The sequence below is a fragment of the Argopecten irradians genome, chromosome 11 (assembly GCF_041381155.1).
Source record: "Argopecten irradians isolate NY chromosome 11, Ai_NY, whole genome shotgun sequence".
In the NCBI taxonomy this organism is placed as follows: domain Eukaryota; kingdom Metazoa; phylum Mollusca; class Bivalvia; order Pectinida; family Pectinidae; genus Argopecten; species Argopecten irradians.
Window position 1 is genome coordinate 36,228,270 of NC_091144.1, and position 25,851 is coordinate 36,254,120.

At 34.6% G+C, this 25,851-nt stretch overlaps 1 protein-coding gene across 2 annotated transcripts; it reads right to left on the minus strand.

Moving 5' to 3' along the window:
* Positions 1–193: 193 nt before the first annotated feature.
* On the minus strand, positions 194–25,736 carry LOC138335430 (meiotic recombination protein REC8 homolog). 2 transcript variants are annotated; one of them, XM_069284520.1, is made up of 18 exons: positions 25,666–25,736; positions 25,304–25,378; positions 24,360–24,428; positions 23,278–23,420; positions 22,499–22,583; positions 22,036–22,159; positions 21,553–21,676; positions 12,765–12,853; positions 12,140–12,300; positions 10,940–11,072; positions 9,824–9,976; positions 8,373–8,433; positions 7,684–7,809; positions 6,867–6,949; positions 6,149–6,342; positions 5,357–5,578; positions 4,269–4,378; positions 194–3,734 (listed from the first exon to the last, which is right to left on the minus strand). In XM_069284520.1, exons 2-18 carry the CDS (start codon positions 25,357–25,359, stop codon positions 3,652–3,654), a joined length of 2,016 nt encoding a protein of 671 aa, XP_069140621.1. In that variant the 5' UTR covers positions 25,360–25,378; positions 25,666–25,736; the 3' UTR covers positions 194–3,651. The 2 variants fall into 2 exon arrangements, with proteins under 2 accessions (XP_069140621.1, XP_069140620.1); XM_069284519.1 differs by having other exon boundaries at positions 5,357–5,587.
* Between the last annotated feature and the right edge of the window lie 115 nt (positions 25,737–25,851).

The following is a 25,851-nucleotide window of genomic DNA, read 5'->3' on the forward strand; positions in this document are numbered from 1 at the left end:
CCTCCCCCTTATGACCAAATCAATGTTTTCTATCTCCTTCCCAGAAGAGTTCCTTGTATTGCTGAATCGGTGTATTTTGTAAATTCTCTGGGTGCGTATTGGGTCGTAATTCTTTTTTTTCGCTGAGGAATAAACCTTCCCTTAATATTTGAAGTTGCTGTAATTAAAACGTAATAACAAAAAACAATTACATGTAAATTTTAACAGTTTTAATACAAATCTTGCTCCTCCTGGAGACAACAAAAAATATCATGAAAAATTTAAGGAATTTCAAAAGTTTCATTGATAACGTCATCCAAAGGTCACTTACATGCATGTATTAAAGTTTTGTGTGCTATTATCAATAACAAGTCATAAAAATTAAAGCCCGAGCATAAAGATTAAGGCACATACAGTGGATCTGTGATAATTTGATAGTATAAAAAACTCTGGAAAGAATTATCAAGGAACGGATTTGATTATTGACTCATAATGAAATAAAAAAATTTTTAACGCACATACAAAAATATATCACCTTTTCAAAACACAGTCATTGAAATCATGGAGGCTCAATGGCCTTACCAGTCACCTGATTATGACATGAAATTTTGTAAAAAGTTTCACAGACTTTAATGAACATTCTCTATTTGTATTAATAAGTCCATTCAGTCATTATTACCAAGGGCATTAACTCCAAATGTCCGAAAATGTCCATGTTTAAATTTGCATAAGAATTGTTAGGCTGCAAATCAACAGTAAATTTACTCATATTAATTGTGTACAAAAAGTATATTGCAAAGGGCAATAACTCCATAAGTTAATCGAATACTTCTGTTTTTCAAAGTCATCCAAGATATTACTGTTGTTAGGCTGCCAACAGCTAGACTCACTAACCTTTCTTTTTTACGAATATTTACTTAAATTATTGGGTTCACAAAGTCAAATACAAGACAAATGTAGCAATATTATTGTATAGGGCAATAACTCCATAATCTTGTGTCGAAAAACACAGATTTTAGAACTTATGTTCACAAGGTCCATAGCAATATTATTGCTAAGGTTAATCATTCAGTAAATGAATGTACATTGCAGACAAAATTTGATTTTCGAACTTGTCCAAGATCTGACTAATGTAAGGCTACATACAAAATTTCATTATGCTCAGTTGACATTCACTCAAGTTTCCATATTCACAAGGAAATGTTAACAGACAAGGGACAACGGACGGAGACGGACAAAAGAACATCACAATATAGGTCACTGTGACCTTGGCCAGGTGACCTGAAAACATGTAATTTAAAATTTAACAATACATAAACAATTTAGCATAAACAAGTATACGTCAAAGCAATTTAAAGGGTAATGATTGTGTAATATTTAGCATTTATTTTTCTATTATATGAGTTAAGAAAATCAAGGTTTAACATATATACACTTGTAATGAATGATGGATATATAAAAATCAAAGACTTCAAAAGGGGATCAAACAAGAAAACCTCAGCATGTCACTCAAAATGTCTCTAGTACACAGCGACCTGGCACCAAATTTTTAACCAACAGTTTATATATGCTATGTAACATGTAATATATGTCCCTGTGCTCCAACAGTGATGAAATTCCATTATACATAATTCTATCAATCTTTTTTCTCTAAATTGCTATTTTTTCAAAACAATTTATGCTCCATCTCAATAAAGTCATATAATTCATGATTAAAAATTAAAATTTATATACCTGGTAGTCAATACACTTAAGCAATGATTTTGTTTTCAACACGACGTAATGCAATATCAAAATCTATATTATTATTTTCAAACATAATTTTTAAATAAAAACACTTAAATTATAAACTTAAACACAATAAATGCAATAACATTTTAAAAAGTAATATTTAAACATTTTGTTTAACCAAATTCTTTAATATAACATTAAAACAAGACTACATAATTGATAAAATATTAAAATCAATTTAGTCAATTTACTTCAGAAATGATTTTTTGTTCTTCAACATGTAATGCAATATTAAAATCTCATGATATTATTATTTTCAAACATAACTAATAAATAAAAACGCTTAAATTATAAACTTAACATGATAAATACAATAACATTTTATAAGTAACATTTAAACATTTTGTTCAACCAAATTAAAAACCAAGACTACATAATTGCTTTAATAATGATTAAAATTGTTTTAGTCAATTCACTCCAGCAATATTTTTTTGTTCTTCAGCGCATAATGTAATGATAAAATTTCATTATCATTATTTTCAAACATAATTGATAAATAAAAACAATTAAATTATAAACTTAACATATTAAATATAATAACATTTTTATAAGTATTAATATTTAAACATCTTGTTCAACCAAGTTTTAAATGTAACATTAAAACAAAGAAACTGATTAAACATATATTTATAAACTTAACAATGAAGAGACTCAATGGGCCTGTATAGCTCACCAGGATATTCTAACTGGAGAATAACAAAATCGTAAAATGTTTTGTTTGTTTATGTTGAATGGCTCATCGTCAGCAAGGGCAATCATAAAACACCTGCCTAGTCCACATATATGTAATACAATTGAACAATTTGCTTTCTTTAATAACAAGAATTTGTTCCACTGAACTATCATAACATTTGGGTAATCCACATGACACTACAGATTTATCTCCCCTAGTAGTAACACTAAAATGTTATGTTTTACGTTTCGTGAGCATAACATCATATTTTTCAAAGAAAATAATGTAATATTTCTTCACAAATTAATAATGATTATACCATCTTGCAAGGGCAGATAACTATGTAATATGCATTGAAGACCGAATGTAACTCTTGTGGTCTTGATAATTACTGAATTAATTTATATGCAAATTGCTTAAGTTAATTGTCGAGCTAAAAAAGAGTGGGAACTTTTGGATATCAAGATGTAGGACCGATGTAGGACATCGGGTGTATAAAAGATGATGGGAGGCCAGGAAATGACGTTGGCTAAACTTTGAAGATCAATTTGATGTATGTACAAAGGTACTACTAAATCTTTTTTACAATTCAACATTCTTTTTCAAAATAAACTCCTTTAGTAACTGGTAACAAGTTAAATATTTTAAACTTAACAAATAATATCTTCTTCATAAATACCGGTAGTGATTAAACAAATGAAATTAACAATAATGTTACAAATATAACGATTTAAAACTATATATGGTCTGTACAGCAAAACTTTCTGAGATTCATTCTATTCATTTTTCTGACTGATTCTTTAGGATTGTTTTTACTGTAGCTGACTATCAATAAACACATTTGAAACGAAAATTGCAAAATATTAATTAACTTATAATTAGAAAGGATGACGTATTACATGTATGATTAACTAAATTATGAGCAAACAGAACAACAATGCTAACCACGACAAATATTTCTGTCATGTCTGGCATTCATGCAATTCTCCTTTTGCATGCATTAATTTTATATTTGCTATTATCATATTTTCATGATCATGGATTTAAAAAATCAAAAAAAATCATGTTGAATGAATCCTCAATGATGTAAAAATTGCCATCCTAAATGTTTTGAAGTTATTGGATTGATCAACTATTTGTCTTGAAAAGAGTTCTGCAGGGTGACAACTTATGACATGTTTCATTGTAGTATCTCATGTCTGAAGTCACTACCATTCCTGCCCCTTGGTAATGTAAATATCATCATATGGACGATATTGTTCAGCTTCAAGTTTGTTTTCAGCACACAAATCTGTAAAATAAACAAACACAATTCTGATAATGAGAATTAAAAGTCTGATTTCAATTTGTTGTAAATAAAAGAAAAAATGAAAATGAAAAATAAAAAAAAGTATTATAAAGAACAGCATGTCATACTGGGCCTTTTGCTTCTTGAGAAGAAGTTGTTTTAATGCAAAGTTTATGCATGGTGTAAGATGATGGACAAAGTATGATGATTATAGGTCATCCTTTAGAAATACAGTGGAGTCATAATAATTCGGCCCAAATAGTGTTTGGACTATTGAAAGTGGCCCTTTAGTGATACATATATGATGTGTGCAGTAAAACCTGCCGCAGTGATCACCTCTATATAAAGACCACCTGCTTATAAGACCACTTTTTTTGGGTCCCAAATAATCAATTCAAACAAAAGTCAACCTGTGTATAAAGACCACCTGGCTTATAAGACCATTTTCTGCTGTCCCTTTGAGTGGTCTTTATAGACAGGTTTGACTGTAATTATAAAGGCGATTCTTTATTTCTCTATTTTATAATTTATCCTTACCAAGTAAAGCAGTAAACATGCTCGCTGCCTTTTTCCGTGAGCTATATTCAACAGGACAAACATTTCGGAAGGTTAATGATTCCTCCTGTCTCTCTAGCTCCTCGATAGTTCTAAGGAAATAAAACAAACAGAATTTTTGGTAATTACTGCTCACTTCTTTAAATACAATTTTTATCTTCAAATATTTACAAAATGACAATCAATTTTAATTGTTTTTTTTATGTCCTAGAAAACATTACTTTTCAGTATTATATGTTGCATGTAAAGTTTCCAAAATTGTTGGTCTAAGGGAGATACCGGTAATTATATATTCCACAGGTTTTGCTGTAATCAAAGGGAGATCATCAAATACAGTCCAAACCACTTTATACGAACACTTTTAGGACGAACCACAAAATACCTAACAATATTTGAGCCCCCTGGGTACTTTTTGTGTTATTTTAATTAAACCTACATCATTCAAAGTGACAAAACCATGTCAATTGTGATGATTGATTACTGTCGTACATGTCATGTATGCAAATTATACTTATATAGTGTATAATTAACATACAGAGGATGACTAATTTTCAAAACAATAGTATATTTCCGACAATAAAATTCTGGCCTCCAGTCTCTAGAATATTGAAAATATAACTAAAACCTGGCTCAATAATTTTTTTCTCTATATGACATGTCTGTTTCTAGTTTCAAACTTAATAAGGGAGAGATAATTTAGCATCATAATTTTATTAAGAAAATCAAGTATAAGTTATACAACTTAAACAAATCACTTTCAATCGGCCAGATGCAAGTGTACGAGGAGTCTTAGCTAGAGTAGGAAGAAACTGGAGTGCCCGGAGAAAACCCACCATGTGATCGGGTAGGTGATCACTGACCTTTTCACATTCGTGAAGGTGATCGTGAAAGGAGAATGGCTTAACCACTACATCACTCAATCACCCTTATCTTACCATAACTTAGGACATGGTGTATTTTAATGTCACTGTTTACCATTTCATTGCACTGTGCTTATTCGATTAACACATTATTTTTTAAGAGTCTTCAAATTTTGATTTGATAGGCAATGGTTTTTATCGTTATTTTACCTGACAAGGATGTCCCGCTGCAGTGACGAGGTCTGTGGCTCTGCTGTAATTGGTGGAATATCGTGGACGTGATCGAGATGCAACTCTTCCTCCTGAACTACTGACAGATTTCCAACCACACTGGCGTCCTCCTTCGTTGGGAAACTAACTTCAGAGAGAGTCCGAGCGACAACATCAGCCAAGTCATCCTCACTTGATGTGCCACCTCGTGATCTTGTTCTTCTGCTCGATCTGAATATGACAAATGTGGAGATAAACATTTTGTTAAAGAATTGTCAGTTCTATTTTTGCAAGGCTAAAAATCACATGTGAAGATCTCGAGCAATTGTTTTCATTTTTTAATATGCTCAACCAAAAATATGGTTCCAGTTTATTTCTTGGCATATAAGGACATGCAAGATATTTTAGTGCTGGAAAAACAAAGTATTCAGAAAAAAATAGTCAGCATCGAAGTATCAACCCAGCTGTACCAATAATTGTAGTTTTTCAAATTTTGGAAATCACATGGGCAGAAACAGGATAATTCCCTACACCTTTTAGCAAGCCTCGGGTTAGACAGTCGTGAAATGAATCTCCTCTGATGGTGAAAATTTCTCTGTCCTACACTCAAGGTAGCCAGGGAAAAATCCTATTCACCAGTTAACAAATTGTCTTTCTCAAATGCAGGTACAGAAAGTATTTTGTAAATTTCTATTAGTAGGAGTGAGGGGTTGGTAGACAAATGCTTTTGATAAGGAATTTATATAAAATGGTGTCCATTTTATTTCATCCTGATTTTTTCCCCAAGGTTACCTCCTCTTTTTTGGTTCCTCCGTGAAGCTGTCCCTACTTTTGTCTACCTCGTCTGATAATACGCTGTGACTGCGGTGTATAGAGACAGGAGTCACGTCTCCGTGCCGACTTCTCTCCATGGATACTGAAGGGTCCCGTGCAATCTCTATAGACAGCATATCTAAAGGCATATCACCGGGCTCTGCTGGTGGCACCTGATTAAAAAGGAAAGGAAACAATTCACATTTACATAAAATTGTGGAACATTTGATGAAAATGGCTGAGCTGCATTTTTAAGCAATTTCATATGCATGCTTATTATGACATCAATATTGATACATTTGTAGATATAAAAAAACCCAGCTGAATTATCATGTCTTATATACATTAAGAAAAGGCAATAGTAAATAAGATTCAAAAGTCAAGTAAAAGAAATAAATGATTCATAAGAAAAACTAAATTGTGTACACTATTTTAGAGCATTATTTGTCTCTGTATAGTACGTTCTTCTTGATGTAACTTAATTATTCATCCCTGAAAATTCATAATGAACTATTAATTATTTTAATTGGAAGAGCTTAAAAGTGTCTTCAGGGGTTAATTAGTTAACATAAAAATGAATTAGATTAACTCATTCACCCCTGATATTTCATAATGGACTGGTCTAGACCTTAATTTAGAAGAGTCTAATTGTGTCTTCAAGGGTGAATAAGTTAATTATTATTTCAAACATTTCTACCAGAGAAACATCAGGTCCAATGTTCTGAGAGGGTGACGTTATCGGTGGTGATGAAACCCGCAGTCTTTTCCTGGAACGTGGTTCTGTTGAACAAACATCAGGATTTTATCATTATTAAATTAAATTCAAGCTTAACGTTGAAGTTGTTATTCAAATAATGTCTATAGTATAATGTGAAATATTTAAATGTTAAATCAAATTCCGAAGTTTTGTATAATAAAAAATTGCAAGTTCTGTATGAGATAAGAATGTGATACATATTTCATATTTATCAAGTTACATAGAAAATTATGTCTAGTTTTAAAATAACAAGTTGTTAGATGACGATGAAATTTAGTACCTTTATATCAAATCAACATATGTATAGATAATTGTATATTGTAAGCCAACTGTCTTTTGGGGCTACTAAAATTCTATTTCAAGTTTTAAAATTATCAATTATTACATTCACAGATTTAAAAATTGAAAATTCCTATTAATATAAATGATGTAGATATTAATTTGCGGTTTTACTTTGATAGTGAAATTCGCGAAAGTAAATCGCACGCAAAAGACAGTTCGCTAACAGTAGCTACATTTCTTTACAAGTAATCCAAGCATTAATCTAGAAAGAAAAACAAGTGGTATGCAATACAGAATAAAGTGGAGCTTCTGGTGCGTAGAAATATAATGCAGGGCGCTACTCGCCTATTATATCTGTAGTATATATAACTAAAAAAACTAAATATAAAGATGCTTCATTTTAAATGCCAAAAACTCTCACTGAAGGACTTACCATTTTCTTTTTATTCTAAATCTACATCTTAACTTGACATACCTTCTTCCTCCTGAAGGTGGAGGTCAGGAACGCACCAAACTGGAATTCCTTGGTCAGAGGCTGTCTCCAATATTCCAAACTGGGTATTTTGCTCCCATAAAGGAAAAATGGACGGATGGTTCAGAGCTTCAAGTGAAATATGACATACATATTACCCGATATCCTCGTAAAATATTTCAAAAATAACAAATAATGTTTCTGGGTTTTATCCAGCATAATATGGGTCAGATTTTTGGCTCAATTCCCCATGGCAAATTCCCTAAATTGTTCCCAATTCAAGCCTTCAATTTCCCAAAATCAAAGTTTGTTGAAAACTATGAAAAAATATTGCATGAACTTATTGGTTTCGTGAATTGGCTTCAAAAAAGTACATAAACTACACTGGAAATAAAAAATCCTATTTGTTATGCTTAATTATTTCATATTTTATATTTTTTATCAAATCTTGGGTCTGTCGCACATTTTCCCAAATTCAATTCCAAGGGCCTCATTCCCAAAACAGTGAGAAAAAGAAAAGCTCTGTGTTAGATTAATTAAACAGATGGATTGTTGATCAAGATAGATTGTCTTAATGTTTAGTTTTTTAAATATTAGGCTAAAAGCGCTTGCTATTGTACACATTTTTGTCTTATTACCATTAGAGGTCCTATGCCTTTCCATTATGATGGTCTAAAGATCTTACGACTTACCTCTTTTGCCTGGTCTGTTGAATAAATCATTCACAGAAGAATTCTTTGGGTCGGGTAAAACCTGAAATTTCATTAAATGCATTACGACAAAATGTAAATGACATTATGGAAATCACTTCATTTTTCTTCATTTTTCACGGAACCTAAAAACAAATTGGCTACAATTATAAACATGGATAAATTTTTAAGCGTTTAATTTCGTCATTTGCAAGCGTAAAAAATTCACGATGTTACTGTTTTCACAATACTGTGATTTGTCAGTTTTTTCTGTGGTCTCGGGCTAATGCTGAACTTTGCTTTACATGAACATGTAGTTTACTTATATCCTTGGGGGCCTCAAGTTTATAAGGCCCCGGAGTTTGTAAATTTACGGTCATGCGCAATGCCGTGTTTCATTTGTAATGTGTCATGATCGACTGACGTCATTCACTAGTGACACTGCATATTATTTTTAGAACAACTATGATTGTAGTAATTATTCCTTCGAATAAGCGTAAAAAAGGGTTGTTATCATACCAAAAACATTGTTAAACACACTTTTACATCAATCATATAAGTCTATTTTTAGATCATATTTAGAGATACAGAAACTGTGCTAATGCAGCTCACATATCAATGCATTTACGTCAAAATGATCTATTGAAAACCTATAACAAGACCATTTGTTGATTTTAGAGATTTCCAAGGCTTATGTTATCATAAAATACATTTATAAGTTTCCCATGATCGGTACATGAATTTTCTAAAAGCGATCAACGACCAGCAAGTGCTTTTTCATAAATAATCTATGTTCAAATATATCACTAACAGCATGCATGCTGAATGCCATAAAAACTCTTAATAAATTGTGATTTTAGTAAATTATGCCGATGTTATCAAGATATCAAAATTATCTTATTGTTTCTTCTAAATCCATCCGATGTGTGATTTCAAATATTACACTGATTCAGCTTTAATGACATCATGTTCCGGGTTAATGAACTTTGGGCACTGTTTCATTGTAAATATTTCGTCTGCTTTCAGCAGAAAACAAAGACCTATGTCAATCAACATTTCGCACAATTTTAAACAGGACAAGTATAATGTTTTCAACGTTTCTAAGTATTAATTCACCAAACACTGCTTAGGCCAAAAAAACCCTGTATGTCTGCATGTTTAGGGTTACCCGACTGACCCTAATTTTTTTCCCCTGACCTTAATTTTTTCCCCACTGTTCTACGAAAAAAATCAAAAGTCGGGATTTTGATCTCAGACTCCGGTTCCGGCTATTACTTTAGAGTGAAAGACACTAAAAAAAAAAAAAAAATGTCCCAACCTTTTGACCCTTTTTTGTTTTGCCTTACAGTATTGTTAAATTCACGAACTTCGGGCACTTAATGGTAATTTTATGAAACTCATGCTCCAGATTTCCCTCCACATTTTATTTCTGACATTCAATGCGTCAAACTTACAAAAGGGAGACAAGTGTCTGAGCCAGTCTTCATATTACTCCTCAGTTGTGTTTTAGATATCTGTGTTTCCCTATCAACACAGAGATGTCTCTTTTTTCGTCTTCGGATAGGACTGGGCGTCACAGGGGTAAGCTGCATTGTCAGACTTGGCCTCTGTTATAATACAAAAACAGAGCAAACATATTGTTGAAAATATTTTTTATAAGAGGAAAAGAAATACATTTTAACCAATGTATATACCCTATTTGACCCTATTAGTGCCCCTATTTCTTTATTATAAATGCCCCTCCCCCTTGAAGCCTCAATTTCACTCACTTTGAATTAAATGCAGACAGAAAGTATGAAGCCCTGTGTAGGCTTCTTTATCTGGTTTCTTTTTCAAATTAATTAACATTTTGATGGCTTATTTTGTGCAATAACTTTATAAAAGCCTGTTGAAAGGCTAGTCCAAGTTTCATTATATTTTTTTTTGCCCCTTAAATTTTTTCATTTTCTAGTGCTCTGGTCGCTTATTCCGTTGAATAGGGTACTAACATTTAAAAGAAATAGTTTTTGTTGGATCTTCCAGTATATAGATACCAAATAATAAATCATTTTAAATTTTGTTTATTGGATTTATGGATAATTGATTGTATGGGTATTGCAAGATTATTGGAACAGTGAAATGGAGATAATTTAATTTTGGATGAGTTATTTCCCTTGATTGAAATTTGAAACTTTAGATAAAAAGACTTAGAACATGAATGAATGAATACTATAAACAGTTTAACTTATAAACTTTCTTTCTTATATACTCAATTTTGTGATTTCCATTCCAAACATTTTATCTGCAGATTTAAATATCAACTGGAATTTCATACATCTCTGATGTGGTAGATCTTAGTTTGTGGAGACAAATTTTCACAAATTTACGTGGATTACAAAATTCGCAAAAGTAAATTGCATGTGAAAGAAAGTTGGTTTAATAATGTTTTAAATCTACAGTGAATTTACATGTACAGTATTGATAATCTTAACATATTCACTCCCAAAATTTTATAATGGACTGGTCTAATATTTGATTTAGATGAGTCTAAATGTGTCTTTAGGGTGGATGGGTTAAATAGAACATCTTACCATTCTAGGGGCCTTGACCGGTGTCATCTTAGGTATGGGTGTGACTCCAGGAGAAAGAGTTATCTCCCTTCTCTGAGGTATTTCTGCTTCATGCCTTGAGAAGGGTGTTGTTTCCTTGGGTGACAGAGTGGCCCTGGATAGATGAAGAATAAAATGAAGTGTTCCTAAAAGTATTTAGCATATTCGACCCAATAAGTGCCCAGGGCATTTAAAAAATTGAAAAAATGAAAAGGTGCTTAATGAGACAAATTATTGCAAACCTTTACAGTTTTGTTCTTTATTTATGCCTGGGCAATGGAAATTAAAAAGGCCTCAAAAAGGCGGAGGGGCGCTTATAGGGACATGGGCGCTTATTGGGTCGAATATGGCAATGGAGTATTTGTAATGATTGAAATGCCTTCTTATATGCCATATTTGCATGAATTTCAAAAAGGCTCGATGTGTATGCTTTTATGAAGTTGAATCTAGTAAAAAAAGTGCTTCTCATAGTGACATAGTTATTTAGTGACAGAAATGTGTACCAACCCCTGTGGACATACTAAACTTTACAACTGAAATGTACAATTTTTTGCATAATTGACAAGCAATATACACAACAATCTACGACTGTAATACCTAAGGTTTAGGCCTGATGCATACACGCTTTTTATCAACTAAGTTAAGTCCAAGTTCATCTGGGCATACCAATTATCACTAGTTCAAACAAGAAAATAAAGTAGAGTAAGAGAACCAACAATCTTGAGGTGTTGAAAAGCGGTGCCATGACTAGTTCAAAGAAGGTCTAAAACCTTAAAATGTATGAAACTGTTGACTACATCACATCAAAAAATTTAAATTTCACAATCCATTTCATTTCATACAGATATGATTCCTAAACTTTATATCATTTAGGAATGGATTTTGTACAGCTAAATACATTTTGAAGCAAGTATATGATTTGTAATTGTGGTTTAATGCCAGTCTATTTACTGAAGAGAATTTCCACAATGTTCAGGTGGTTTGCTTGACATGAAATTCAGTTTACCAGAGATGAAAATGGAAAAATCTCAAAAAGACTGAATTTAATGTTTTTGGGGGAAAATTATATGGAATTACATGTACAAGGAACCTATTTTCTGAAAGTCAAAAAGGCTTAAATAAGCCAATCACTGAAAATTTTCATCCCTGGTTTACAATTGCCTGTTTTAGACGAAAACATACTGATCACGATCCACTTGCTCCATTGTTGTCTTTTTTGGAGGTTTGTCAGATCTGCGTGAGGAGAGAACATCTACCCAGTTAACATTTGGATCCATGGGTTCCTCCAGTATCAAATCTAGCTCCTTCCCATCAAACGTGGGCAAGTCTTTCTCTCCAGGCACCTAACAAGAGGGTGTACATTTACATGTGTACAATTTAATAAAATACTTTTAGTTTCATTAGTTTAATGTCCTCGTAACAGCCAGGGTAATTCAAGAATGTACCAGGTTTGTTGGTGGAGGAAAGTAAGAGTACCTGGAAACACTTGCTATGTAATGTTGAGTGTTCAAGATAAGACATTGTCTGCAATCCAGACAAAACAGCAAAGGTTAAATTATGCATGTGAACCGGTAGTGATTTTCCTTTTAATTTTTTTTTCTCTCTTTTTTTTTTTTTTTTCATTTGAGGAAATTTCATTTTGATTTCAGGATTTTTTTGTGATACAATATCTTTAAAGTGTATACTAATAGATATATGCAAATTACTATGATGAATTCACTACAGAGGTAGCCATATAGTGACCTCATCAAAGATCCATGATTAATTAACAATTGGTGTTAATTGGTAATTATCTCATTGATTGTACCTCTATCTCTGGGATTCTGATCTCCTCTTCTCTGATTGTAATTTCCTCCTTGCTAGAAACTGTGTGGGCACTGTGGAGACTTTCAATTTCTAAAAGAATGTACAAAGTACAATTTCATCAAACTAAATAATTAAAATACATAATGCAGAATCAACTATAAGTCAAGGGGAGATAACCTACCTCTGAGTGTTGGTCACTCTTACAGAGTCCAGTACAAAGTATTAGTCAAGAGGAGATAACCTACCTCTGATTGCTGGTCACTCTTACAGAGTCCAGTACAAAGTATTAGTCAAGGGGAGATAACCTACATCTGATTGTTGGTCACTATTACAGAGTCCAGTACAAAGTATTAGTCAAGGTAAGATAACCAACCTCTAATTGTTAGTCACTCTTACAGAGTCCAGTACAAAGTATTAGTCAAGGGGAGATAACCTACCTCTGATTGCTGGTCATTCTTACAGAGTCTAGTACAAAGTATTAGTCAAGGGGAGATAACCTACCTCTGATTGCTGGTCACTCTTACAGAGTCCAGTACAAAGTATTAGTCAAGGGGAGATAACCTACCTCTGATTGCTGGTCACTATTACAGAGTCCAGTACAAAGTATTAGTCAAGGTAAGATAACCAACCTCTAATTGTTAGTCACTCTTACAGAGTCCAGTATAAAGTATTAGTCAAGGGGAGATTACCTACCTCTGATTGCTGATTACTCTTACTGAGTCCAGTACAAAGTATTAGTTAAGGGGAGATAACCTACCTCTGATTGCTGGTCATTCTTACAGAGTCCAGTACAAAGTATTAGTTAAGGGGAGATAACCTACCTCTGATTGCTGGTCATTCTTACAGAGTCCAGTATAAAGTATTAGTTAAGGGGAGATAACCTACTTCTGATTGCTGGTCATTCTTACAGAGTCCAGTACAAAGTACAGTGGAACCTCCCAAAACTGATCATGGTCGGTGCATATAATTTCGGCCGGTTTAGAGAGGGTTCGATTTGGAGAAGTGCACCGAATACCGATCATCATGATCCGCATTTAATCGATCGGAAGTTGTTTTTTACACTAGTGTACCGCATGTATGCCTAGTGTTTGTTAAAACCGACCAATATTGATTGTTAATGTGAATGTTATCACAAAAGAGAGAATCATACGTTTAAAAGGAATGGATTTTAGCAATCTTGACTTTGTTACCGCTTATAAACGTAGTTTAGTTAGTTAGTTGCGTGAATTGTTCTTGGGGATGTTCTCGTCTGCATGATTAAATAATTAAACCACCCAACTCCTTCATACAACCGTTCGCTTCCAGTTACGTCAAGAATCAAATTTATAGTCTTATTATCCCAACTGTATTAGTTAAGGGAGATAACCTACCTCGTTGCTGTCACTCTTACAAAGTCTAGCACAAAGTATTAGTACAAGGGGACGTATAACCTACTCTAATTGTTGGTCACTCTTACAGAGTCCAGTATAAAGTATTAGTTAAGGGGAGATAACCTACCTCTGATTGCTGATTACTCTTACAGAGTCCAGTACAAAGTATAAGTCAATTGGGGAGATAACCTACCTCTGATTTGCTAGGGTCATTCTTACAGAGTCCAGAACAAAAGTATTAGTTAAGGGGAGATAACCTACAATTCTGATTGCTGTCACTCTTACAGTGTCCAGTACAAAGTAATTAGTTAAGGGGATATAACCACCCTCTGATTGCTGGTCACTCTTAGATTAACCACCTCAATTGTAGTCACTCTTACAGATTTAAGTAAGGGAGTAACCTACTCTGTTGCACAAAGTATTAGTTAAGGGGAGATAACCAACCTCTGATTGTTGGTGATCGGTTTTAGAGAAGGTTCGGTTTTGGGAGTTCCACTGTATTAGTTAAGGGGAGATAACCTACCTCTGATTGCTGGTCACTCTTACAAAGTCTAGCACAAAGTATTAGTCAAGGGGAGATAACCTACCTCTAATTGTTGGTCACTCTTACAGAGTCCAGTATAAAGTATTAGTTAAGGGGAGATAACCTACCTCTGATTGCTGATTACTCTTACAGAGTCCAGTACAAAGTATAAGTCAAGGGGAGATAACCTACCTCTGATTGCTGGTCATTCTTACAGAGTCCAGTATAAAGTATTAGTCAAGGGGAGATAACCTACTTCTGATTGCTGGTCATTCTTACAGAGTCCAGTACAAAGTATTAGTTAAGGGGAGATAACCACCCTCTGATTGCTGGTCACTCTTACAAAGTCTAGCACAAAGTATTAGTTAAGGGGAGATAACCTACCTCTAATTGTAGTCACTCTTACAGAGTTTAGTACAAAGTATTAGTCAAGGGGAGATAACCTACCTCTGATTGCTGGTCACTCTTACAGAGTCTAGTTCAAAGAATTAGTCAAGGGGAGATAACCTACCTCTGATTGTTGGTCACTCTTACAGAGTCTAGTACAAAGTATTTGTCAAGGGGAGATAACCTACCTCTAATTGTAGTCACTCTTAAGCAGTCCAGTACAAAGTATAAGTCAAGGGGAGATAACCTACCTCTGATTGCTGGTCACTCTTACAGAGTCCAGTACAAAGTATTAGTTAAGGGGAGATAACCTACCTCTGATTGCTGGTCACTCTTACAGAGTCCAGTACAAAGTATTAGTCAAGGGGAGATAACCTACCTCTGATTGTGGTCACTCTTACAGAGTTTAGTTCAAAGTATTAGTCAAGGGGAGATAACCTACCTCTGATTGCTGGTCATTCTTACAGAGTCTAGTTCAAAGAATTAGTCAAGGGGAGATAACCTACCTCTGATTGTTGGTCACTCTTACAGAGTCTAGTACAAAGTATTAGTTAAGGGGAGATAACCTACTTCTGATTGCTGGTCATTCTTACAGAGTCCAGTACAAAGTATTAGTTAAGGGGAGATAACCTACCTCTGATTGCTGGTCACTCTTACAAAGTCTAGCACAAAGTATTAGTTAAGGGGAGATAACCTACCTCTAATTGTAGTCACTCTTACAGAGTTTAGTACAAAGTATAAGTCAAGGGGAGATAACCTATCTCTGATTGCTGGTCATTCTTACAGTGTCTAGTTTAAAGTATTAGTCAAGGGGAGATAACCTACCTCTGATTGCTGGTCACTCTTACAGAGTCTATTACAAAGTATTAGTCAAGGGGAGATATAACCTACCTCTGATTGCTGGTCATTCTTACAGAGTCCAGAACAAAGTATTAGTTAAGGGGAGATAACCTACTTCTGATTGCTGGTCACTCTTACAGATGTCCAGTACAAAGTATTAGTTAAGGGGAGATAACCTACCTCTGATTGCTGGTCACTCTTACAAAGTGTCTAGTACAAAGTATTAGTTAAGGGGAGATAACCTACCTCTAATTGTAGTCACTCTTACAGAGTCTATACAAAGTATAAGTCAAGGGGAGATAACCTACCTCTGATTGCTGGTCATTCTTACAGTGTCTAGTTCAAAGTATTAGTCAAGGGGAGATAACCTACCTCTGATTGCTGGTCACTCTTACAGAGTCTAGTACAAAGTATTAGTCAAGGGGAGATAACCTACCTCTGATTGTAGTCACTCTTACAGAGTCCAGTACAAAGTATTAGTCAGTTAGGGGAGATTAACCTACCTCTGATTGCTGGTCAATCTTACAGAGTCCAGTACAAAGTATTAGTTAAGGGGAGATAACCTACCTCTGATTGCTGGTCACTCTTACAGAGTTTTAGTACAAAGTATTAGTCAAGGGAGATAACCTACCTCTGATTGCTGGGTCAGTCATTACAGAGATTCTCAGTTACAAAGTATTAGTATAGTCAAGGGGAGATAACCTACCTCTGATTGCTGATTGCTGGTCATTCTTACAGAGTCCTATCGAATTTACAAAAGCATATTAGTTAAGGGAGAGATAACCTACCTCTGATTGCTGGTCACTCTTACAGAGTCCAGTAGCACAAAGTATTAGTCTAAGGGGAGATAACCTACCTCTCGATTTGACTGGTCACTCTTACAAAGTCTAGTACAAAGTATTAGTCAAGGGGAGACCTAACCTACCTCTGATTTGCTAGTCATTCTTACAGCTGTCAGAGTCTATTACAAAGTATAAGTCAAAGGGGAGATAACCTACCTAACTGATTGCTGGTCCATAGAGGAATCAATTCCGTGAGCTACCAATGTTCGGTTTCTAGAGGTGATCGGTTTAGAGAAGGTTCGGTTTTGGGAGGTTCCACTGTATTAGTTAAGGGGAGATAACCACCCTCTGATTGCTGGTCACTCTTACAAAGTCTAGCACAAAGTATTAGTCAAGGGGAGATAACCTACCTCTAATTGTTGGTCACTCTTACAGAGTCCAGTATAAAGTATTAGTCAAGGGGAGATAACCTACCTCTGATTGCTGATTACTCTGACTGAGTCTAGTACAAAGTATTAGTTAAGGGGAGATAACCTACCTCTGATTGCTGATTACTCTTACAGAGTCCAGTACAAAGTATAAGTCAAGGGGAGATAACCCACCTCTGATTGCTGGTCAATCTTACAGAGTCCAGTATAAAGTATTAGTTAAGGGGAGATAACCTACATCTGATTGCTGGTCATTCTTACAGTGTCCAGTACAAAGTATTAGTTAAGGGGAGATAACCACCCTCTGATTGCTGGTCACTCTTACAAAGTCTAGCACAAAGTATTAGTTCAAGGGGAGATAACCTACCTCTAATTGTTGGTCACTCTTACAGAGTCCGTATAAAGTATTAGTCAAGGGGAGATAACCTACCTCTGATTGCTGATTACTCTGACTGTGTCTAGTACAAAGTATTAGTTAAGGGGAGATAACCTACCTCTGATTGCTGATTACTCTTACAGAGTCCAGTACAAAGTATTAGTCAAGGGGAGATAACCCACCTCTGATTGCTGGTCAATCTTACAGAGTCCAGTACAAAGTATTAGTTAAGGGGAGATAACCTACTCTGATTGCTGGTCATTCTTACTGAGTGTCCAGTACAAAGTATTAGTTAAGGGGAGATAACCACCTCTGATTGCTAGTCACTCTTACAAAGTCTAGCACAAAGTATTAGTTAAGGGGAGATAACCTACCTCTGATTGTGGTCATTCTTACAGAGTCCAGTACAAAGTATAAGTTAAGGGGAGATAACCTACCTCTGATTGCTGGTCACTCTTACAAAGTCTAGCACAAAATATTATGTCAAGGGGAGATAACCTACCTCTGTTTGCTGGTCATTCTTACAGTGTCTAGTTACAAAGTATTAGTCAAGGGGAGATAACCTACCTCTGATTGCTAGTCACTCTTAAGCAGAGTCCAGTACAAAGTATTAAGTTTAGGGGAGATAACCTACCTCTGATTGCTGGTCATTCTTACAGAGTCCAGCATAAAGTATTAGTTAAGGGGAGATAACCTACCTCTGATTGCTAGTCACTCTTACAGAGTTTAGTACAAAGTATAAGTCAAGGGGAGAGATAACCTACCTCTGATTGCTGGTCATTCTTACAGAGTCCAGTACAAAGTATTAGTTAAGGGGAGATAACCTACCTCTGATTGCTGGTCACTCTTACAAAGTCTAGCACAAAATATATGTCAAGGGGAGATAACCTACCTCTGTTTGCTGGTCATTCTTACAGTGTCTAGTTCAAAGTATTAGTCAAGGGGAGATAACCTATCTCTGATTGCTGGTCATTCTTACAGAGTCCAGTACAAAGTATTAGTTTAGGGGAGATAACATACCTCTGATTGCTGGTCATTCTTACAGAGTCCAGTATAAAGTATTAGTTAAGGGGAGATAACCTACTTCTGATTGCTGGTCATTCTTACAGAGTCCAGTACAAAGTATTAGTTAAGGGGAGATAACCACTCTCTGATTGCTGGTCACTCTTACAAAGTCTAGCACAAAGTATTAGTTAAGGGGAGATAACCTACCTCTAATTGTAGTCACTCTTACAGAGTTTAGTTCAAAGTATTAGTCAAGGGGAGATAACCTACCTCTGATTGCTGGTCATTCTTACAGTGTCTAGTTCAAAGAATTAGTCAAGGGGAGATAACCTACCTCTGATTGTTGGTCACTCTTACAGAGTCTAGTACAAAGTATTTGTCAAGGGGAGATAACCTACCTCTAATTGTAGTCACTCTTAAGCAGTCCAGTACAAAGTATAAGTCAAGGGGAGATAACCTACCTCTGATTGCTGGTCAATCTTACTGAGTCCAGCACAAAGTATTAGTCAAGGGGAGATAACCTTCCTCTGATTGCTGGTCACTCTTACAGAATTTAGTACAAAGTATTAGTCAAGGGGAGATAACCTACCTCTGATTGCTGGTCACTCTTACAGAGTCTAGTACAAAGTATAAGTCAAGGGGAGATAACCTACCTCTGATTGATGGTCACTCTTACAGAGTGTAGTACAAAGTATAAGTCAAGGGGAGATAACCTACCTCTGATTGCTGGTCATTCTTACAGAGTCCAGAACAAAGTATTAGTTAAGGGGAGATAACCTACTTCTGATTGCTGGTCATTCTTACAGAGTCCAGTATAAAGTATTAGTTTAGGGGAGATAACCTACTTCTGATTGCTGGTCATTCTTACAGTGTCCAGTACAAAGTATTAGTTAAGGGGAGATAACCACCCTCTGATTGCTGGTCACTCTTACAAAGTCTAGCACAAAGTATTAGTTAAGGGGAGATAACCTACCTCTAATTGTAGTCACTCTTACAGAGTTTAGTACAAAGTATAAGTTAAGGGAGATAACCTACCTCTGATTGCTGGTCATTCTTACAGTGTCTAGTTCAAAGAATTAGTCAAGGGGAGATAACCTACCTCTGATTGCTGGTCAATCTTACTGAGTCCAGCACAAAGTATTAGTTAAGGGGAGATAACCTACCTCTGATTGCTAGTCACTCTTACAGAGTTTAGTACAAAGTATAAGTCAAGGGGAGATAACCTACCTCTGATTGCTGGTCATTCTTACAGAGTCCAGTACAAAGTATTAGTTAAGGGGAGATAACCTACCTCTGATTGCTGGTCACTCTTACAAAGTCTAGCACAAAATATATGTCAAGGGGAGATAACCTACCTCTAATTGTAGTCACTCTTAAGCAGTCCAGTACAAAGTATAAGTCAAGGGGAGATAACCTACCTCTGATTGCTGGTCATTCTTACAGAGTCCAGTATAAAGTATTAGTTAAGGGGAGATAACCTACTTCTGATTGCTGGTCATTCTTACAGAGTCCAGTACAAAGTATTAGTTAAGGGGAGATAACCACCCTCTGATTGCTGGTCACTCTTACAAAGTCTAGCACAAAGTATTAGTTAAGGGGAGATAACCTACCTCTAATTGTAGTCACTCTTACAGAGTTTAGTACAAAGTATAAGTCAAGGGGAGATAACCTACCTCTGATTGCTGGTCATTCTTACAGTGTCTAGTTCAAAGAATTAGTCAAGGGGAGATAACCTACCTCTGATTGTTGGTCACTCTTACAGAGTCTAGTACAAAGTATTAGTCAAGGGGAGATAACCTACCTCTAATTGTAGTCACTCTTAAGCAGTCCAGTACAAAGTATAAGTCAAGGGGAGATAACCTACCTCTGATTGCTGGTCAATCTTACTGAGTCCAGCACAAAGTATTAGTTAAAGGGAGATAACCTACCTCTGATTGCTGGTCATTCTTACAGTGTCTAGTTCAAAGTATTAGTCAAGGGGAGATAACCTATCTCTGATTGCTGGTCATTCTTACAGAGTCCAGTACAAAGTATTAGTTTAGGGGAGATAACCTACCTCTGATTGCTGGTCATTCTTACAGAGTTTAGTACAAAGTATAAGTTAAGGGGAGATAACCTACTTCTGATTGCTGGTCATTCTTACAGAGTCCAGTACAAAGTATTAGTTAAGGGGAGATAACCACCCTCTGATTGCTGGTCACTCTTACAAAGTCTAGCACAAAGTACTAGTTAAGGGGAGATAACCTACCTCTAATTGTAGTCACTCTTACAGAGTTTAGTTCAAAGTATTAGTCAAGGGGAGATAACCTACCTCTGATTGCTGGTCATTCTTACAGTGTCTAGTTCAAAGAATTAGTCAAGGGGAGATAACCTACCTCTGATTGTTGGTCACTCTTACAGAGTCTAGTACAAAGTATTTGTCAAGGGGAGATAACCTACCTCTAATTGTAGTCACTCTTAAGCAGTCCAGTACAAAGTATAAGTCAAGGGGAGATAACCTACCTCTGATTGCTGGTCAATCTTACTGAGTCCAGCACAAAGTATTAGTCAAGGGGAGATAACCTTCCTCTGATTGCTAGTCACTCTTACAGAATTTAGTACAAAGTATTAGTCAAGGGGAGATAACCTACCTCTGATTGCTGGTCACTCTTACAGAGTCTAGTACAAAGTATAAGTCAAGGGGAGATAACCTACCTCTGATTGATGGTCACTCTTACAGAGTGTAGTACAAAGTATAAGTCAAGGGGAGATAACCTACCTCTGATTGCTGGTCACTCTTACAGAGTCTAGTACAAAGTATTAGTCAAGGGGAGATAACCTACCTCTGATTGTTGGTCACTCTTACAGAGTCTAGTACAAAGTATAAGTCAAGGGGAGATAACCTACCTCTGATTGCTGGTCACTCTTACAGAGTCCAGTACAAAGTATTAGTCAAGGGGAGATAACCTACCTCTGATTGCTGGTCACTCTTACATAGTCTAGTACAAAGTATAAGTCAAGGGGAGATAACCTACCACTGATTGCTGGTCACTCTTGCATAGTCCAGTACAAAGTATTAGTCAAGGGGAGATAACCTACCTTGTTGCATCATGTGTCTTTCATTTTCTCTTTTGGATGATGTTGAAGATCTTCGACGTGTTGGAATTGGACTAAGATAAGGAGATCCAGGGATGACCATACTGGACTCTACTCTCCACATTTCCTGAATGAAATACCAAACCAGTTGATTGTGTGGTATAAAAAATAGCAAAATTGTTACTGATGTTGTGTAGCTTTTTTTTAAAAAATTAGATATTATTAAAGTGGAATGTTAAAGTTGTAAGAAAAAGTAAAATTTTGAAAACAAATATTTTTGATATAGTTGATGAACAGAGAATTAATTAGTAAATCAAAATTTGATATATGCATTCTGACAGTAATAATGATTTAAAAAGAAGTGTTGTTCAAGCAATCTCTCAAGTATACTCTAAGGACAAAGGAAGAAAACATAACTAGGAACTATAGGTTTCTTTTCACTCATTTTCGATGCATTGTTTCAAAGATATGTAGAATTCTACAGACCAGCTCTGGGTAGCTGATCTTAGCCTCAGATGGCCCCATCCTCATCAAACCAAAGCTTGGATCAAAGCCAGGCCGTCCTGGAGAGTCTATAGTGGCCATGTCTGGAAATGTCACCATATCGCACCTTTTAAACAAATGTACAAAAACAATTAGGAAATTTTCAAATTTGTTTTGCAAAGTGACTGTCTCAAGATGTTTGGGAATTAATTCATCAGTAGTTCATGATTTGACCAATTTAAAGAACTGTTTCAATGAAAAACCACCAACCTTTTGAACTTTACATTTACGTATCGCAAGCTGTCAATTGAAATACTTTTGATATTGCAATTTGTATTGTGTTGCTATGTTTACTCGGATTTTGAATTTTGCGAGCACGATCCCTTATGATGCATGCAGCTACTGACTGTCTGGCAATCGTTCAATTATGACCATATAAACATATTTTACAGTTGGATGAACAAACCTTGAGATTCCTTTCAGATCTATCTCAGTATCTGGGGTAGAAACAAACGCTATTTTTACTCGAGTGAAGAATGTGGAAGCATCATCTATAAAAAAAATTCGAAATAAGATAAAAAGTTTCATTGTTATTCATTGTAAGTGTGATTAAAAGTTTTTTTTAATTTAATAAAAATGATTTTGATTTTTAAAAAAGAAAGAAAAGTCAGTTCAGACAGTTTGTACTTTAAAAATATAGACCAGCTCAAACAAAATAGCTTTCAAAATTTACTATAATCTTTAACACTGAAATGATTTATTGTATTTGTCGTATTAGCACTCCTCCGCCTTTTTTTAACAAGTTGATGTTTTATACTATAATTACCCCCAATCCCATTAATGCTTTTCTCTAAAATCAACATTATTTCCCATATTATATGAATATTTACATGTGAATCACGACATAATTATGTGTCTCAAAAGACATAAAAAGCATATGCATGTTTACTGTCAAAGATTAAAGTGCCATAACTGCATAAGTATATGAAAAGAGTTAAAATACGGCTAATTTTTTAGTTCACAACTTACGAAAATTTTTGTTCACTAATAAGCGCCCCACTTTGTTACAATTTTTTCAGTGCCCTGTGGAATATTTGGATATTAAAGCGGTAGGCGGAAGATCTCAAAAGCGGTACACTTCTGCCTGAATCAGTAGGGTTAACACATCTGACTGTGCGCTAATTAGGGCGGACAAGTTAATGATATAGAAGGTCTAAAACAGGAAAATTTCAAAATCCAACCTACCTAAGAGGAATTCACTCTGCTTGGCTAGGACTTGTGTGGTACCATACATTAGCTGTGAGGATAAATACAGGGAGAGGCGTATTTTCTTCTTCCTTGAAGGGTTTCCTTCCATACGACCCATTATGTGTTCAATGATATCATCGCTAAAAATTTATTAAAAAGGAAGATATCTCAATTTCGATTAAAGATACTCCACCGCTAATAGAGCATAAATGATACCCATCATTTGAAAAATAATTGATGTTTCATCGTGTATATATATGTCTAATAAACACAAAAAATAATTTAGAATAATTTATTTTGCTTTCAGTGTATGCACAGTCATAGTGGTCCTAAATCTTTAGATTTGTGTAACAAACTTTTGTTTATCATAATTCAACTAAATAATTAGTCCATTTTTATTTCCCTATAGAATAGATATTGTTCCCATATACAGTATAATATATCCATCATGACACATTAGTTTGTCGCACTGCGGCAATGGACATGCTTTCTTACCATACTATTACCTTGTGATTCACGTGATATTCCTAGTTATTTCTCACCGGTTAAACATTTATATTTCGCTATAATCTCAAAATAGTGTTTAATTGCAATAAATAGAGCAATTATTTCCTGAATTTTAAAACCAATTAAAATTGATAATCGATTGATTTTGACATTCCGATTATCAATTATGAAATTGAAACTGATTCCTATCACTTATTAATTTTCAAGCCAAAGACATTAAACCGAACAACCCAATCTTCTTTTAGGCCAAAAAAAATATGCCTGTTTAGGGTTACATTGGCAAAAAAAATAGGGTAGGTAGTTCAGGATTTTTTTTTTTTTTTTTTTAGTGTCTTCATTCTAAAATAATGGCCAGAACCGGAGTTTGTGATTGAAATCATGACTTTTAATTTTTTTTTTTGTCGTAGAAAAGTAGGTAGAAAAAAGTTAGGGTCCGGTCGGGGTAAAAAATTAGGGTCGGTCAGGTAACCCTGAACAGATAAATTTTTTTTGGGCCTTTACACAAATATTTTTGAACAATTAAAATATTTTTAATGCTTATTGACATTAAACCAAATAACAAATCTACATACCAAGTCTTCTGAAGATTTACTTCACAGAAATCTCTTCTTTTCAACTTGTTAATTTTGGTTGCAGCCAGCCTACAAAGATAAATAAAATCAAACTGAAAAATCTTTGGCATCTCAGGTCAGCAGATAATATTATATTTACCATATCAAATATTGCAACCCTGTAATCTTAAGAACATTGATTTCAGATTCTCATTCAACTTTGAACTGTGGTCATATGCATGGCATCTGGGAAAAAAATGCATTTTACTGCATGTAAACTTCTAACCTTTCAAAAAGGAAAAGTGTGGCCAATAAATGTCTTGCTACCACAGTTGACTCCACAATAACTTGCTTTCATGGCCAAGCAGGATAGCTTGACCATGAAAGGGGCTGAATCCCCAATTCATAGCCAATCAGGATTATTACATGAAATTAAAGGTTATTTTTAAATATTGATATAGACAGTGAGTTAATAATGTGTTCATCTATATGATTCCATATGTGCTAGGAAAAAAATCTGTTTTTATAACAATTAGTGCGTGCAAATGGGACATCAAAATATCTATGGGCATGCAGTCTATAGCTATTGTTAGTGTTGTTTATATAGGGTGAAATTATTTCATATAGATTGTAAAGTGTCATGCGGTTGATAATTTTATGCAGCTGGATCAAACAGTGTTTATTTCTTCAAGTAATTAGAGAGCCAATCTTTTTTTTTCAGAGTACAATTTGTAACTCATACCAAATAGTTATTATTTTAAGTGCTTCAATCTGTATTTTTTCGACTTCATCAGAGAGATGCATTGTACATTTGTTCCATACCACATCAGCATATTCCAAAATAGGCCACAAAATGTATATATAATTTCAAGTGATTTGTGATCAATTTTATGCTTACACAATTTTTATCCACTTTTACACTAACTTATCCCTTTACCATTAGAATCCTTTGGATTATTTCTTACCATATGATGCCAAATTTTCCACCCCTTCTCTTAAGAATTTCTTGGTGATAAAACATGTTTTAAATGTTAGTTGCACTGGAAATAAAAAGGTGTCTTAAACATGTCATGAATAATAGTAATCTGTCACTCAATCGAGCATATTATAAAGATTTTGATTATCAACGTCATAATACTGTTAAACTATAAATAATTAAATCAAAAACATTCTACTGGAACAATTTTGCATTCGATTTTGAATTTTTCATAATTGTCAAGTTGCAATAGCAATTCAAAGACTAAGTATGAAATAACCACAAAGTGAATATTAAGTCTTTTCTATGTATCTGAACAACATGGTATAGATAAATATTATGTTATCTGACATTAGAATATAGGATGTCCTGCTTTTCCTCTTCGTTAACCGTCAAATTTTCCCGCCTTTGAAATATTTTCGCGCACCTTGGTAGTATAGGTGGCGAGCAAGTCTTGTGTATCAATAAGACATTGGCTTTCAGTAATATGATCATTAATTTAAATAGGTTTTTCTTGTAAAAATATAAAAATATGTA

Coding starts and splice junctions, on each gene's coding strand:
- LOC138335430 (XM_069284519.1), bottom strand. CDS start 25,359: ATGTTTTATCACCAAGAAATTCTTAAGAGAAGGGGTGGAAAATTTGGC. Junction 24,429..25,303: donor GGAAAATTTGGCATCATATG/GTAAGAAATAAT, acceptor TTATCTTTGTAG/GCTGGCTGCAACCAAAATTA. Junction 21,677..22,035: donor AGATCAGCTACCCAGAGCTG/GTCTGTAGAATT, acceptor TATTTCATTCAG/GAAATGTGGAGAGTAGAGTC.